The following is a 17,694-nucleotide window of genomic DNA, read 5'->3' on the forward strand; positions in this document are numbered from 1 at the left end:
TAATATTCAGACACCATGCAATATACAGCCATAACCATCAGTGTAATATTCAGACACCGTGCTATATACAGCCATAACCATCACAGTGTAATAATCAGACACCGTGCCATATACAGCCATAACCATCACAGTGTAATATTCAGACACCATGCCATATACAGCCATAACCATCACAGTGTAATATTCAGACACCATGCCGTATACAGCCATAACCATCACAGTGTAATATTCAGACACCATGCCATATACAGCCATAACCATCACAGTGTAATATTCAGACACCATGCCATATACAGCCATAACCATCACAGTGTAATATTCAGACACCATGCCATATACAGCCATAACCATCACAGTGTAATATTCAGACACCATGCCGTATACAGCCATAACCATCACAGTGTAATATTCAGACACCATGCCATATACAGCCATAACCATCACAGTGTAATATTCAGACACCATGCCATATACAGCCATAACCATCACAGTGTAATAATCAGACACCATGCAATATACAGCCATAACCATCAGTGTAATATTCAGACACCATGCTGTATACAGCCATAACCATCACAGTGTAATATTCAGACACCATGCCGTATACAGCCATAACCATCACAGTGTAATATTCAGACACCATGCCATATACAGCCATAACCATCACAGTGTAATATTCAGACACCATGCCATATACAGCCATAACCATCACAGTGTAATAATCAGACACCATGCAATATACAGCCATAACCATCAGTGTAATATTCAGACACCATGCTGTATACAGCCATAACCATCACAGTGTAATATTCAGACACCATGCCATATACAGCCATAACCATCACAGTGTAATATTCAGACACCATGCCGTATACAGCCATAACCATCACAGTGTAATATTCAGACACCATGCAATATACAGCCATAACCATCAGTGTAATATTCAGACACCGTGCTATATACAGCCATAACCATCACAGTGTAATAATCAGACACCGTGCCATATACAGCCATAACCATCACAGTGTAATATTCAGACACCATGCCATATACAGCCATAACCATCACAGTGTAATATTCAGACACCATGCCATATACAGCCATAACCATCACAGTGTAATAATCAGACACCATGCAATATACAGCCATAACCATCAGTGTAATATTCAGACACCATGCTGTATACAGCCATAACCATCACAGTGTAATATTCAGACACCATGCCATATACAGCCATAACCATCACAGTGTAATATTCAGACACCATGCCGTATACAGCCATAACCATCACAGTGTAATATTCAGACACCATGCAATATACAGAAGTAGACCTAAATAGGTCGAGCGAGATAGGGCGCCCCCTATTGCATAGCTATACATATGTACAGTGAATTCTAAAACGTAACCTTTAATGGTGACTGTTGAGTAAAAAAACCCTTTGTGGAGAGTTTTAAACAAAAGAAAATAATAATAAACTTAAAATAGGAGGATGAGTGTCTGAATAGGGGATAAATATCCAAGGGGTGTTGCCCACAGGATGTAGAGCTCAGTACAGCTATAGATCCCCCCAACCTGTATATTCTGTCTCACAGAGACAATCCTTCACGGGATTGTACAGTGTAGAAATCAAAGAGTTAAACCAATCCTGTAGTCACTATGTACAGTCCCAGTGCGGTGCTTGCTTACAACACCAAGTATATATACACATGGGAATACCTGTGACACAAAGTAGTGATAGAAGTGGTTTAATTAACAATGTACTCAATGGCTAGTCAGAGTTTGGCAGATCGATGGATACAATATGACAATCTGTATACTATCCGCTGCACTGCTGTTGCTGGACGGGAACAAACACTGGGAGGGGAAAACTTTAGATCTATAAGTCAGTTCTCCACAGGGCTGAACCAGCACGGAGAATGACAAGATCTGACGAAAAAAATATAAACCACAGAACCCCTTCACCCATGATTTCCCCGTCCCCTTATTCAAATTGTTCAAAGGTGCATAGCCCAGAAAAACTGACTAGCTAATCTTCCAAAGAAACTACACAGGTTGGTTTCCAGACTGAAAACTATCCTACCTACTGCTACCTAACACGTGTTTCGGCGCTACAGAACGCGCCTTCGTCTGAGGCTAAACAGAGGGTCAAGTCAGCGGGAGCTCCTTAAATAGCCCATTACATTCAGTATATGCTGGGGGTATGGGTGCAGCGTTCGCGCCAAAACCGGTCGAAAACCGGTAAACTCCGCCCTTAGTGACGAAATCTGTTCCGATTGGATGTCTGGATTGTGTGTCTATTAACCATGTGTTTGCCAAAATTATCTGGCCGTGAGGTTAGAAACAATAAAATCCAGACGGATACTTACAGGATGTGAAGAGATCCCCCTCTAGCATACATATAGAGAACCACCTTCAGAAATTAATAAAACTATTAAACTGGAACAGGGTCATAGTAGTGCCTGGTCCAGTATGGCAGTGAATGGACTCCAGTTAGGGCAGTCTCTGAATGGGGGTGATCCTTTCTTCAATGTTACCAAAATCATTACATATAGGGATGTTGGGTCGGTATCTAGATGCTTATCATGCATAGGCACCAACTCTCAAATATATATTATTACAGTATCAAGAGAAGAAATTCAAAATTCACAGTGAGAGGAGGGGGCATATTCGTTCCTATTACAAGAAACTTGATGGCTGCACAAAAAGTTGGTATTTATTTATTTAGTAAATTGTCCACAAACACCGAGTCATATTGACAGTATAGAATTAGCCCCACGGTGAGGGGGGCTACTATCGTATGCCAGTGAGTGGGTGTTATTTCTTCAATGTAGCCCAGCAAATGTGTGTGGGATTTGGAGGTCCACCGGAGCTTAGACTAAGAATAAGTAAATTAAAAATATATATAATAGTGTATACAGTCTAAATAAACAATATGTACATATATACAATGATTACAGAAATATGATTTCCGGGTGCTAATGTTTATCAATAAAGGGGGTAAACGTAAACCCCTCATTTAGTCCATTGGGGGCCAGTGATTTGAACCTGTAGATCCAGTAGCACTCTCTTTTGAGGAGAGTGTGGTCCAGGTCACCTCCTCTACGGCCTAGGGTCACCTTTTCTATCCCTGCGAACCTAACACCTCCTGGGTCCCCGTGGTGATGATTTCTTATATGTCTCGCTACAGGGGTGTCCCTCTGGTTCCTAACTGAGTGTACATGTTCCATGATACGTCTCTTAAAGGGGCGGATCGTTTTACCCACGTATCTGAGGCCACACGTACAACTCAGAAGGTATACCAGGCCCTTGGTACTGCAGTTAAAAAACTGCTTGACACTACAGATCACTTGGTCACATGAGTCTGTGAGGTGCTTGGAGTCCTTCAGTATATACTGACATGCTACACATTTCCCACATTTGTATGTACCTTGCACAGATAACCAGTTGTGGCAGGGTTTTGTGGATGAAAAGTGGCTAGGTACCAATGATTCTTTTAAATTGCGGCCTCTACGTGCTGTGAGGGATACATGCTGGGTCACCGTCCCTTTGAGGTGGGGATCTTGGGATAGGAGTGGCCAGAATCTACTCATTATCTTTTTTGCTTGATCCCACCCTGAGTCAAAATTAACAATACACCGAGTAGGTGCTTGTTCTGTAGGGGTTAGTTTGTCCTTGAGGAGTTCCAGTCTATCGCTGTGTAACGCTCTTTGATAAGCTTGTTTTAAGCAGCGATTGGGATATCCTCTCTCTTTGAATCTTGTCTTAAGTGACTTGGCTTGGGTGATAAAGTCCTCTTCACTCGAGCAATTCCTCCTTAATCGGAGGTATTGTCCAATAGGGATACCTCTCTTTAAGGTAGTCGGGTGATGGCTTTCCCACCTCAACATTGTATTGGTAGCGGTGGGTTTCCTAAATAAAGTTGTTTTAATGGTCTGTTTGGGAGAGATGCTGAACGTACAGTCAAGGAAGTTGATGGACGACCCCCCTATTTCCATTGTGAATTTTAAATTCAGGTCGTTAAGGTTCAGACTCTCTACAAAGGACGTGAAGCATTCCCTTGTGCCTGTCCAGACCACCAAGACATCATCTATAAACCTTTTCCACATAAAAATGTGGTCGGTATATTTGGTGTTATTAACGGAAAAGACCACGTTCTCCTCCCACCATCCCAGGTGCAGGTTGGCGTACGATGGCGCACAAGATGTACCCATGGCTGTACCCTGCACCTGGTGATAGTATTGGCCATCAAACAAAAAGAAATTGTGGGTCAGGACAAATTGTAGTAAGTCCAATACAAAGGAGGTGTGCCGTTGGTGTACAGGCCCTCGTGTTTCTAGGTAGTGTTTGGTATGTCTCAACCCAAGTGAGTGTGGAATGGACGAGTACAATGCCTCTACATCAAGGCTACACAGGATGGCATCTCTTGGCAGGTTAGTAGACGCTAAACACTTCAAAGTGTCCTTTGTATCCCTCAGGTAGGAGGGAAGTTTTTCTACAAAGGGGCGCAGGATCTTATCTAAGTAGATACTAGCCTTGCAGGTTATATTGTTAGAACCGGACACAATGGGTCTAGCTGTCAGTGTCTCATAACATTTATGTACCTTTGGTAGGCAGTAGAATGTGGACACAGTCGGACTTTTCACGTAGATGAATGTGTATTCATCTTTGCCCAGAACTTTGTCATCAAAGGCCTTATCCAGGAGATTCTTCAAAGTCGACAGAAATTTAAATGAGGGGTCTATACTTAGTATTCTATAGGTGGTCCTATCTTTAAGTATATTTAAAGTTAATTGTACATACTGTGTTCTATTTAGTACCACAATGTTCCCCCCCTTGTCTGCTGGCTTGATGATTATATCATCATCATCCTGTAGAGCGCATAAGGCTTGCCATTCGTTTCTAGAGAGGTTGCTATGTGGTCGGGGTTGAAGGGACTCCAACTTCAGCTCAGATATCATATTACAGGTTGATTCTACGAACATATCAATGTTTTTGAAATCTTTGATGTTAGGTGTAAATTTACTTTTGTATCGTAGATCAGTGTACGGTAGAGAGGGTAAACCATCATTCTCATCCAGGAGGGATACCAGTTCATTAAGGCATTGGTATTCTCTCACACTGAATCCCAGATCCTTAGCTCTTTTTTCCTTCTCAATGAGAAAGAATTTGTGTAGGGCTAATCTTCTTCCAAAAAGATGAATATCCTTTATCCACTCAAACTTGTTAAATGAAGGGACAGGGACAAAAGATAGCCCTTTCGCAAGGATTTTAACTTGAGATTCAGTGAGTGCCTTATCAGAGAGATTGATGATTTTGCTGCTGGTATTTAGTACCGTTTGCGCGCCCTCCCCCTGTACCTTGTTTGCCTGTACTGTGGTTGGGGTTCCCCCTCTCGGGGGTTTTGGCCTAAAAAAGCCACCCCTTTCTTTAAGATGCCTCTAGTTTGGGTAGTATTGGAGGGTGTTGAACCTGTACTCGAACCCTCAGTGTCTGTGTCAGACGTCTCATACTCTGATGTGGAGTATTGGTCTGAATCAGTACGTGCACTTTTCCTATTAAACCTTCTATATACTCGTCCGTTTTTATAGTCCGAGTTATCCCTTATGAACTTTTTGTGTTTCCGATTCTTTATCACATCTTTATATTTATTTAGGTTTTGCTGGAGTCTAAGCTCTTGGGAGTCAAAGGTTGGATCGTCTTTATTATTTTGTACAGCCTCGACTGCATCTTTAACATTAGCATTAATTTGTTCCAACCTTTGACTCTCAAATCTACAAATAATGTCCATGAAGGTACGGGAGCATAGATTTGCTGCTTCCTCCCATTCTTTTAGGAGGGCAGCATCCTCCATTTGCATGTTGGGCATTACTTGTATTCTGAGGCCTCTAGGGATCATCGATTTGTTAAGATAGTTCTGGATGGATGAAATTTCCCATCCCAGTCTAATTTGTTGTTTACATGCATTGGAGATGACTCTAAACTTGGACTCAATGCTGGTGTCCTGAGAAACAAACACACTCTCCTTATCAGTGAACACTTTATCAGCGTCCATACACCACTGGTCTGGGTCTTTGAGTTGGTTCAAAAAATTGGCCATATTGATTGCAAAAAGCTACGCACACTCGGAAGTAGATTATAAATTATAATGGACACACTCTGGTATTGAAACCTTGTAAATTAAATAAATGAAGTAGTTGGATACCCAAAGACAGGGGAAACAACTAGGTGTGTGTCTGGGGGCGACCAGGACAGGGGGTAACCCTCACATACATGTGTTAGTTGAGAAGTAGACCTAAATAGGTCGAGCGAGATAGGGCGCCCCCTATTGCATAGCTATACATATACAAATACTTCATTTATTTAATTTACAAGGTTTCAATACCAGAGTGTGTCCATTATAATTTATAATCTACTTCCGAGTGTGCGTAGCTTTTTGCAATCAATATGGCCAATTTTTTGAACCAACTCAAAGACCCAGACCAGTGGTGTATGGACGCTGATAAAGTGTTCACTGATAAGGAGAGTGTGTTTGTTTCTCAGGACACCAGCATTGAGTCCAAGTTTAGAGTCATCTCCAATGCATGTAAACAACAAATTAGACTGGGATGGGAAATTTCATCCATCCAGAACTATCTTAACAAATCGATGATCCCTAGAGGCCTCAGAATACAAGTAATGCCCAACATGCAAATGGAGGATGCTGCCCTCCTAAAAGAATGGGAGGAAGCAGCAAATCTATGCTCCCGTACCTTCATGGACATTATTTGTAGATTTGAGAGTCAAAGGTTGGAACAAATTAATGCTAATGTTAAAGATGCAGTCGAGGCTGTACAAAATAATAAAGACGATCCAACCTTTGACTCCCAAGAGCTTAGACTCCAGCAAAACCTAAATAAATATAAAGATGTGATAAAGAATCGGAAACACAAAAAGTTCATAAGGGATAACTCGGACTATAAAAACGGACGAGTATATAGAAGGTTTAATAGGAAAAGTGCACGTACTGATTCAGACCAATACTCCACATCAGAGTATGAGACGTCTGACACAGACACTGAGGGTTCGAGTACAGGTTCAACACCCTCCAATACTACCCAAACTAGAGGCATCTTAAAGAAAGGGGTGGCTTTTTTAGGCCAAAACCCCCGAGAGGGGGAACCCCAACCACAGTACAGGCAAACAAGGTACAGGGGGAGGGCGCGCAAACGGTACTAAATACCAGCAGCAAAATCATCAATCTCTCTGATAAGGCACTCACTGAATCTCAAGTTAAAATCCTTGCGAAAGGGCTATCTTTTGTCCCTGTCCCTTCATTTAACAAGTTTGAGTGGATAAAGGATATTCATCTTTTTGGAAGAAGATTAGCCCTACACAAATTCTTTCTCATTGAGAAGGAAAAAAGAGCTAAGGATCTGGGATTCAGTGTGAGAGAATACCAATGCCTTAATGAACTGGTATCCCTCCTGGATGAGAATGATGGTTTACCCTCTCTACCGTACACTGATCTACGATACAAAAGTAAATTTACACCTAACATCAAAGATTTCAAAAACATTGATATGTTCGTAGAATCAACCTGTAATATGATATCTGAGCTGAAGTTGGAGTCCCTTCAACCCCGACCACATAGCAACCTCTCTAGAAACGAATGGCAAGCCTTATGCGCTCTACAGGATGATGATGATATAATCATCAAGCCAGCAGACAAGGGGGGGAACATTGTGGTACTAAATAGAACACAGTATGTACAATTAACTTTAAATATACTTAAAGATAGGACCACCTATAGAATACTAAGTATAGACCCCTCATTTAAATTTCTGTCGACTTTGAAGAATCTCCTGGATAAGGCCTTTGATGACAAAGTTCTGGGCAAAGATGAATACACATTCATCTACGTGAAAAGTCCGACTGTGTCCACATTCTACTGCCTACCAAAGGTACATAAATGTTATGAGACACTGACAGCTAGACCCATTGTGTCCGGTTCTAACAATATAACCTGCAAGGCTAGTATCTACTTAGATAAGATCCTGCGCCCCTTTGTAGAAAAACTTCCCTCCTACCTGAGGGATACAAAGGACACTTTGAAGTGTTTAGCGTCTACTAACCTGCCAAGAGATGCCATCCTGTGTAGCCTTGATGTAGAGGCATTGTACTCGTCCATTCCACACTCACTTGGGTTGAGACATACCAAACACTACCTAGAAACACGAGGGCCTGTACACCAACGGCACACCTCCTTTGTATTGGACTTACTACAATTTGTCCTGACCCACAATTTCTTTTTGTTTGATGGCCAATACTATCACCAGGTGCAGGGTACAGCCATGGGTACATCTTGTGCGCCATCGTACGCCAACCTGCACCTGGGATGGTGGGAGGAGAACGTGGTCTTTTCCGTTAATAACACCAAATATACCGACCACATTTTTATGTGGAAAAGGTTTATAGATGATGTCTTGGTGGTCTGGACAGGCACAAGGGAATGCTTCACGTCCTTTGTAGAGAGTCTGAACCTTAACGACCTGAATTTAAAATTCACAATGGAAATAGGGGGGTCGTCCATCAACTTCCTTGACTGTACGTTCAGCATCTCTCCCAAACAGACCATTAAAACAACTTTATTTAGGAAACCCACCGCTACCAATACAATGTTGAGGTGGGAAAGCCATCACCCGACTACCTTAAAGAGAGGTATCCCTATTGGACAATACCTCCGATTAAGGAGGAATTGCTCGAGTGAAGAGGACTTTATCACCCAAGCCAAGTCACTTAAGACAAGATTCAAAGAGAGAGGATATCCCAATCGCTGCTTAAAACAAGCTTATCAAAGAGCGTTACACAGCGATAGACTGGAACTCCTCAAGGACAAACTAACCCCTACAGAACAAGCACCTACTCGGTGTATTGTTAATTTTGACTCAGGGTGGGATCAAGCAAAAAAGATAATGAGTAGATTCTGGCCACTCCTATCCCAAGATCCCCACCTCAAAGGGACGGTGACCCAGCATGTATCCCTCACAGCACGTAGAGGCCGCAATTTAAAAGAATCATTGGTACCTAGCCACTTTTCATCCACAAAACCCTGCCACAACTGGTTATCTGTGCAAGGTACATACAAATGTGGGAAATGTGTAGCATGTCAGTATATACTGAAGGACTCCAAGCACCTCACAGACTCATGTGACCAAGTGATCTGTAGTGTCAAGCAGTTTTTTAACTGCAGTACCAAGGGCCTGGTATACCTTCTGAGTTGTACGTGTGGCCTCAGATACGTGGGTAAAACGATCCGCCCCTTTAAGAGACGTATCATGGAACATGTACACTCAGTTAGGAACCAGAGGGACACCCCTGTAGCGAGACATATAAGAAATCATCACCACGGGGACCCAGGAGGTGTTAGGTTCGCAGGGATAGAAAAGGTGACCCTAGGCCGTAGAGGAGGTGACCTGGACCACACTCTCCTCAAAAGAGAGTGCTACTGGATCTACAGGTTCAAATCACTGGCCCCCAATGGACTAAATGAGGGGTTTACGTTTACCCCCTTTATTGATAAACATTAGCACCCGGAAATCATATTTCTGTAATCATTGTATATATGTACATATTGTTTATTTAGACTGTATACACTATTATATATATTTTTAATTTACTTATTCTTAGTCTAAGCTCCGGTGGACCTCCAAATCCCACACACATTTGCTGGGCTACATTGAAGAAATAACACCCACTCACTGGCATACGATAGTAGCCCCCCTCACCGTGGGGCTAATTCTATACTGTCAATATGACTCGGTGTTTGTGGACAATTTACTAAATAAATAAATACCAACTTTTTGTGCAGCCATCAAGTTTCTTGTAATAGGAACGAATATGCCCCCTCCTCTCACTGTGAATTTTGAATTTCTTCTCTTGATACTGTAATAATATATATTTGAGAGTTGGTGCCTATGCATGATAAGCATCTAGATACCGACCCAACATCCCTATATGTAATGATTTTGGTAACATTGAAGAAAGGATCACCCCCATTCAGAGACTGCCCTAACTGGAGTCCATTCACTGCCATACTGGACCAGGCACTACTATGACCCTGTTCCAGTTTAATAGTTTTATTAATTTCTGAAGGTGGTTCTCTATATGTATGCTAGAGGGGGATCTCTTCACATCCTGTAAGTATCCGTCTGGATTTTATTGTTTCTAACCTCACGGCCAGATAATTTTGGCAAACACATGGTTAATAGACACACAATCCAGACATCCAATCGGAACAGATTTCGTCACTAAGGGCGGAGTTTACCGGTTTTCGACCGGTTTTGGCGCGAACGCTGCACCCATACCCCCAGCATATACTGAATGTAATGGGCTATTTAAGGAGCTCCCGCTGACTTGACCCTCTGTTTAGCCTCAGACGAAGGCGCGTTCTGTAGCGCCGAAACACGTGTTAGGTAGCAGTAGGTAGGATAGTTTTCAGTCTGGAAACCAACCTGTGTAGTTTCTTTGGAAGATTAGCTAGTCAGTTTTTCTGGGCTATGCACCTTTGAACAATTTGAATAAGGGGACGGGGAAATCATGGGTGAAGGGGTTCTGTGGTTTATATTTTTTTCGTCAGATCTTGTCATTCTCCGTGCTGGTTCAGCCCTGTGGAGAACTGACTTATAGATCTAAAGTTTTCCCCTCCCAGTGTTTGTTCCCGTCCAGCAACAGCAGTGCAGCGGATAGTATACAGATTGTCATATTGTATCCATCGATCTGCCAAACTCTGACTAGCCATTGAGTACATTGTTAATTAAACCACTTCTATCACTACTTTGTGTCACAGGTATTCCCATGTGTATATATACTTGGTGTTGTAAGCAAGCACCGCACTGGGACTGTACATAGTGACTACAGGATTGGTTTAACTCTTTGATTTCTACACTGTACAATCCCGTGAAGGATTGTCTCTGTGAGACAGAATATACAGGTTGGGGGGATCTATAGCTGTACTGAGCTCTACATCCTGTGGGCAACACCCCTTGGATATTTATCCCCTATTCAGACACTCATCCTCCTATTTTAAGTTTATTATTATTTTCTTTTGTTTAAAACTCTCCACAAAGGGTTTTTTTACTCAACAGTCACCATTAAAGGTTACGTTTTAGAATTCACTGTACATATGTATAGCTATGCAATAGGGGGCGCCCTATCTCGCTCGACCTATTTAGGTCTACTTCTCAACTAACACATGTATGTGAGGGTTACCCCCTGTCCTGGTCGCCCCCAGACACACACCTAGTTGTTTCCCCTGTCTTTGGGTATCCAACTACTTCACCATGCAATATACAGCCATAACCAACACAGTGTAATATTCAGACACCATGCCGTATACAGCCATAACCATCATAGTGTAATATTCAGACACCATGCAATATACAGCCATAACCATCAGTGTAATATTCAGACACCATGTCATATGCAGCATTAACCATCACAGTGTAATATTCAGACACCATGCTGTATTCCATCCTCCAGCCCCCGCCCCCCTTTCACAGTATATGGTACAGCCCACGCGCACACTCAGATGCGAACATAAAGCTCCCCCACGTCACTGTCAGGTCCCAGCATAGACCAAACCATGAGAACTGGCGGGAAAGGCGAAAAACTACAAAAATATTATCCCCGCGTCCCTGCCTCACTGCATGGACATCGTGTCATATATGGTTTATCGCACGCAGCCCGCAGTATGTTCTTCAGTCATTTCGCTGTGAGAGTGAGGCATTGTCTGGGTTTCCACATAGCCGGTCCCCCCTTCCGCAGAGTAGAGAATGGTCTGCCCCGCGGAGGGTATATATAGGACACACCCAGGCGCCACCAGTTAGTTGTCGCGGCCGCGGAGAGAAGCCATGTTCTGTTTTTAGATGGTTCTGTTCCGTTTACGGTTTTAGGTTTTGTTTTATTTGTTCGTTTTTTTCCCCCCTTCACTTGAAGAGTTCACCGAGTTTTATAGGTCACCATGGTAAGTAGCAGTCCTTAATTTACACCATGTTATCCTCCACCCGCCGCTCCCCCATTCTCCACAGAATCCCCTCACCATCTAACGAATCCAGCCAACATTACTCCGATCGGACCGCGGGTTAATACAGAATCACACTGACCGAACCGAGTATGGCGAGTGCTGGCTCCCACGTGGTATAGATACTTTAATAATGAAATTCAGGCTTTAGTGTTTACCTTCTTTATATCAGCTCGCTGTGTATAACTTATTATTGCCAATAGATTACACGTAGCTCGGGCCTCCTTCCCCCTGTAACATGGTCCATAGTGCAGGGATCAGCCATGGGTGGGTAGATCCGTGCCTCTGGTTGGCTTAATATAGCTAATGAGAGATTTGTGTGTGTGGGGGTGTCACTAGATCTAAAGGGATATTTGGGGGGGGGGGGGGGGTCACTAAATCTAATGGGATCTGTGTGGGGGGGTCACTGTAGATCTAAATGGATCTTAGTGAGGGTATCTGTAGATCTCATGGGATCTTTGTGAGGGGTTAGGGCTCTTGCTTCCAATGCATAGTCCTAACCAGTAATTCAGTATAATCCTAGTTAAACAGTGTTAAACTAGTGTGACGTGTAATTATTTTAAAGCTGTAAATTTAAAGGAACACTATAGTGACATGAATACAACACCGTTTAGGTCTCTTCCCCCCTGCGATCAATGTAAAAGGTGAGTTTACTCCTTTTTATTGCGAACAAAAACGAGAAAAATAGGAAGCCTAAAGCAAGCACTCAATAATAAGGGGATAACCCTCAGAGAACTACCAGGGTAGTGGGAACAAACCAGAGAGAGATGAGTGCTTGGAATGGTTAATATGTAACTTTTAATATTATGTTAAAAAGTGGTGATTCCACCAACAAAAATAAATAAGTGAATAATTAAATAAATAAATAAACCTGTTAAGATACCGATAGGTAACAGGTGTCTAGTATGATAATGTGTCCATAATCATAATCATCTCAACAAGGGTGTCAGTAACCAATACCAGCGTGAGGGGGGTTAAACCCAATCTTGTAGACCCCCGCCACGTCAGAGACAGACGAGGCTTGTTTGGTGAGATGAGAAAATGAATAAAAAATGGACAGCTCCTTTTTATTCCAGCGCTGTACGGGTCCGTTGCAATTGGATCCTCAAAGGATAGCATTGGAACACTATTGCGCATGCGCTGCATCATGCCGTCTCATAGAGTTCTATTGAATCAATGCGTCTCTGAGCAATGTTCAGCATCTTCATGACGTGACCACCACTACAGTTGTTCCTAGGCAATAATATAAACTGCCTTTTCTCTGCAGGGAGAAACTATACACACCAGAACTACATTAACCCCTTAAGGACTGGACTTTTTTTGCGATGTTGTACATTTGCGACCAGGCATCTTTTTGACACTTTTGTGGTGTTTGTGTTTAGCTGTAATTTTCCGCTCTCTCATTTACTGTTCCCATACAAATTATATATTGTTTTTTTTCAGGACAAAAGGGGCTTTCTTTACATACCATTATTTATATAATCATGTAATTTAATTTAAAAAAATATGATGAAAAATTGAAAAAAATACACGTTTTTTGAATTTTATGTGAAAAATCTTTTACTCATCTACAAAAGCGAATGAAAAAAACTGCTAAATAGATTCAAAATGTTGTCCTGAGTTCAAAAATACCCAGTGTTTACATGCTTTTTGCTTTTATTTTGCATGTTATAGGGCTATAAGTACAAGTAGGATATTGCGGTTTCAAAACATACATTTTTAAAATGTATCAATAGTGACATTGTAACACTATTATCTGTCATAAATTGCTAAATAACACCCCACATGTACATATTTTTTTAAAAGTAGACAACCCAGGGTATTCAATATGGGGTACGTCCAGACTTTTTTAGTAGCCACTTAGTCGCAAACACTGGCCAAAGTTAGCGTTCATATTTGTTTGTGTGTGAAAAAAGCAAAAAACTAAATTGAACGCTCATTTTGGCCAGTGTTTGTGACTAAGTGGTTACTTAAAAAGACTGGACATACCCCATTTGCAATACCTTGGGTTGTCTTCTTTTGCAAATGGTATGCCATCATGGGGGTCATTCTCATTCCTGGGCTACCATACGCTCTCAAAGGCAACGTAACCAACCTGGCCATTTTCAATGTAAAAATATTTGACCCATATATTTGACCCTGTAACTTTCAAAAACGCTATAAAACCTGTACATGGGGGGTCCTGTTCTACTCAGGAGACTTTGCTGAACACAAATATTAGTGTTTCAAAACTGGAAAATGTATCACAACAATTATATCAGTAAAAGTGCTGTTTGTGTGTGAAAAATGCAAAAAAAGTAACTTTCACTGACAATATCATCGCTGTGATATGTTTTACTGTTTTGAATCACTAATATTTGTGTTCAGCGAAGTCTCCCGAGTAAAACAGTACCCCCCATGTACATGTTTTAGGGTGTCGTAGAACGTTACAGGGTAAAATACAGTGATAGCAAATTAAATTCTCTGGACTTTCGGCCTGGGTTGGCAGGCAGGTCCCTTAAATTGCAATCAATAAAATAACTTAATTATGTAAAAATATTACATAAATACGCGCGTAGAATTTAAATATATATGCATATTTATATATTTGAAGTCTACGTGTATATTTATATAATTATTTATGTAATTTTGTATATCGACATATGAATAGTTCGCATTCTTTTTATTTATTTATATATACATAGATATATATACAATTTCATTCTAAGTGTATTTTGATATAAATATATATATATTATCAAAATACAGTTAGAATAAAATTTCGTATAGATATATAATTTTTTCAAATTTTTTTATTATTATTTTTAATTTTTTTAATTTAATTTAAATTATTTATTATTCGTATTTTATAATAATATATATATATATATACAATATACATAGTTATTATATATATTATATATACGTGTGCAAATTAATTATAAGTGTATTTTTATATTAATATATGTACATATTAATATAAAAATACACTTAGCATGACATTATATATGATATATAGACATATATTATATAGGTATAATATATGTCTATATATCATATATATATATATATATAGGAAACATGGGGGGATGGTTGCACTCACCTAAACATGCTTAAATGGGGTGCTGCTGGGGGCCATATTATACAATAAATACACAAGATCCAGCGCACTCTCCTATCTACTAAACAGCAACTTCAATGTTGACAGATTAGTTTGTAAAAGTTTTTTTTAAAAACACCTAATCTAGGCAAAAAAGTGGGGATTTAGTTACATTATATGATCATACATTGCATAAGCAATGGCAGGCTTATGCAATGTATGATCATATAATGTAACTAAATCCCCACTTTTTTGCCTAGATTAGGTGTTTTTAAAAAAAACTTACAAACTAATCTGTCAACATTGAAGTTGCTGTTTAGTAGATAGGAGAGTGCGCTGGATCTTGTGTATTTATTATATATATATATATATATACACATATATAATAATATATTTTTTATTAACTATAACTTTACATTTTTTTATGATTTTACACATGCAGGGAGACTGCCTGTCAGCACAGACAGTCCCCCTGCAGGCAGAGACTAGGACACCTATTGTGACCATGTGGTCGCCCTGTTGGGCGATCACATGGCCCCAGGGGTCCTAAACCGCCATGGGGAGACTGTCTGGGCTGCAGGCAGTCTCCCCACACCGGGAGCACCGCCGATCGCCGCCGGGGGAACGACGGCGATCGGGTAAGTACATTTTAAATTTAGGACGGTTCAGGACCGTCGTCGGTCGGCAAGGGAAAAATGCCGATGACGGTCCTGAACCGTCCTGCGTCCTCAAGGGGTTAAAGGCATTCTATGGTATTGGGAAAACAAATCCATATTTGTAACAGTATAGAGCCCTCTAGTGCCCATCTCCCTCACCTCATTCCTGGCCGCAATCTTAGTCCTGCAAGGTAATTATTGCAGTTCCTCAAAAACGTCAATAATTTACATTGTAGGGGTAAGTGGGACAGGGACAATGCACCCAGACCACTTAAGTGAGAAGGCTGAGTGACTATAGCAGGGGTAGTCAACCTGGTCCCTACCACCCATTGGTGGGCGGTGCTAGGTACTGCAAAAAATGCTGGGTGGGCAAAGATCCTTTTATTTCCCCTGCCGGCCCATGCAGAGCCACCGGTTCTAGCAGATGGAAGGGCCTTGCAGGCTCTGTGTTCCTCCTGCAAGCAGACTGGTCGGAGTGTTGCTGCATGTTACCATAGCAACGCTCCACTACAGTGCTGTGCTAACAGGAAAGTTAGTGTGCAGCTGGAGGAGCTGCAGGCTAAAGGAAACATGCCACCATTGGACCATCAGGGCATGGGGGGAGGAGGAGACATTAAAATACATGTTTACACCTCACCTACACACAGTGTAGACTCTATGCACCCTTCTCACACATGCTTACTGCCCCACCTCACAGACGTGTATAGAAAAATGTAAGTACATATAAAAATTACTGCAGCACTGGTGGGAGGTAAGGAAATGTTACCGTCAACAAAGCTACAAAAGTTGGCAGTAGGTATGTGGTTGACTTCCCCTGGACTATAGTGTCCCTTCATGTTGTAGTTGTTCCTATGGCTATAATGTCCCTTTAACTGGCTTACTAGGTGTAGGATGGAATTTGTTGCTCATTTTCTACCAGCAGGGCAGGTGCAAGGAATTTTGCTGCTCTAGGCAAAAAAGAAAACGTTGCTACCCCATTGCTCTGCTAATGATGTGACATCACATAAACCACATCCCATACGTTTTGCCCATGGTATACCATCATCCATATTTTTCACACAATCAATTTTCTTTAAGGGACACTATAGGTACCCAAACCACTTTCTCATTGAAGTGGTCAGGGTGCAGTGTCTCTGTTCCTTTAACCCTGCAATGTAAAACATTAAGACTGCCTTTAGTGCAGGGCTTGACAAATCCCAGATTGCCATGGCAACTAGAAGTTTTGCCCTGGCGCCTGGGATTTGAAAAGGCAACGTTTACATTGAAAAAGCTACAGGGACAGGCTATAGCAGTGATGGCGAACCTTTTTGAGCCTGAGTACCCAAGCCGCAATACATGCCACCTTTTTTTTCCTTAAAGTGCCAACATGGCAATTGCGTGTGTGGGGGAGGTGCTGTGTGTGTGTATGAGGGGTAATGTGTGGGGGGGTAGGGGGGAGCTGTTTGTCAGTACCCTCCCTCCTTCTTACCTTTAATGAATTGGGGGGGGGGGGTGGCACAGCCATCCCTGGTGGTCCGGTGGTGGTAAGCACTGCAGGGGGAGGGATCTGTGAATCAGCTCCCCTGTCGTCCCGCGCAATGCTGTGTGGAGCGTTGCCATGGTAATGCTCGGCAACGCTACACACAGCATCGCGCGGGAGGACATTGGAGCTGCATCACAGATCCCTCCCCCTGCCTCCCGACTCAGAAGCAGAGTAGGCGCCTGCCATTTCGGACAGGCAGGTGCCTACTCTGCATTGATGGTGAACCTATGGCCACGTGCCCACAGAGAGGGCCCGGCGTGCCACCTGTGGCACGATAGGTTCGCCATCACTGGGCTATAGGCACCAGAACTACATTAAGTAAATTAAACTTCACTTAAAAAAAACAAAAAAAATACTTTTTTAGCTGGCTCCTACATTC

General features: G+C 41.8%; 1 protein-coding gene across 1 annotated transcript in view; it reads left to right on the forward strand.

Moving 5' to 3' along the window:
* The first annotated feature begins 11,877 nt into the window (after positions 1-11,877).
* The window catches only part of DAZL (deleted in azoospermia like), a 34,639-nt gene continuing 28,822 nt past the window's right edge, over positions 11,878-17,694 (forward strand). Inside the window, exon 1 of the mRNA XM_063452317.1 lies at positions 11,878-12,001. Coding sequence (XP_063308387.1) covers positions 11,999-12,001 — 3 coding nt within the window. The 5' untranslated portion in view covers positions 11,878-11,998. The remainder of the gene's footprint in view (positions 12,002-17,694) is intronic.

The sequence above is a fragment of the Pelobates fuscus genome, chromosome 4, assembly GCF_036172605.1.
Source record: "Pelobates fuscus isolate aPelFus1 chromosome 4, aPelFus1.pri, whole genome shotgun sequence".
In the NCBI taxonomy this organism is placed as follows: domain Eukaryota; kingdom Metazoa; phylum Chordata; class Amphibia; order Anura; family Pelobatidae; genus Pelobates; species Pelobates fuscus.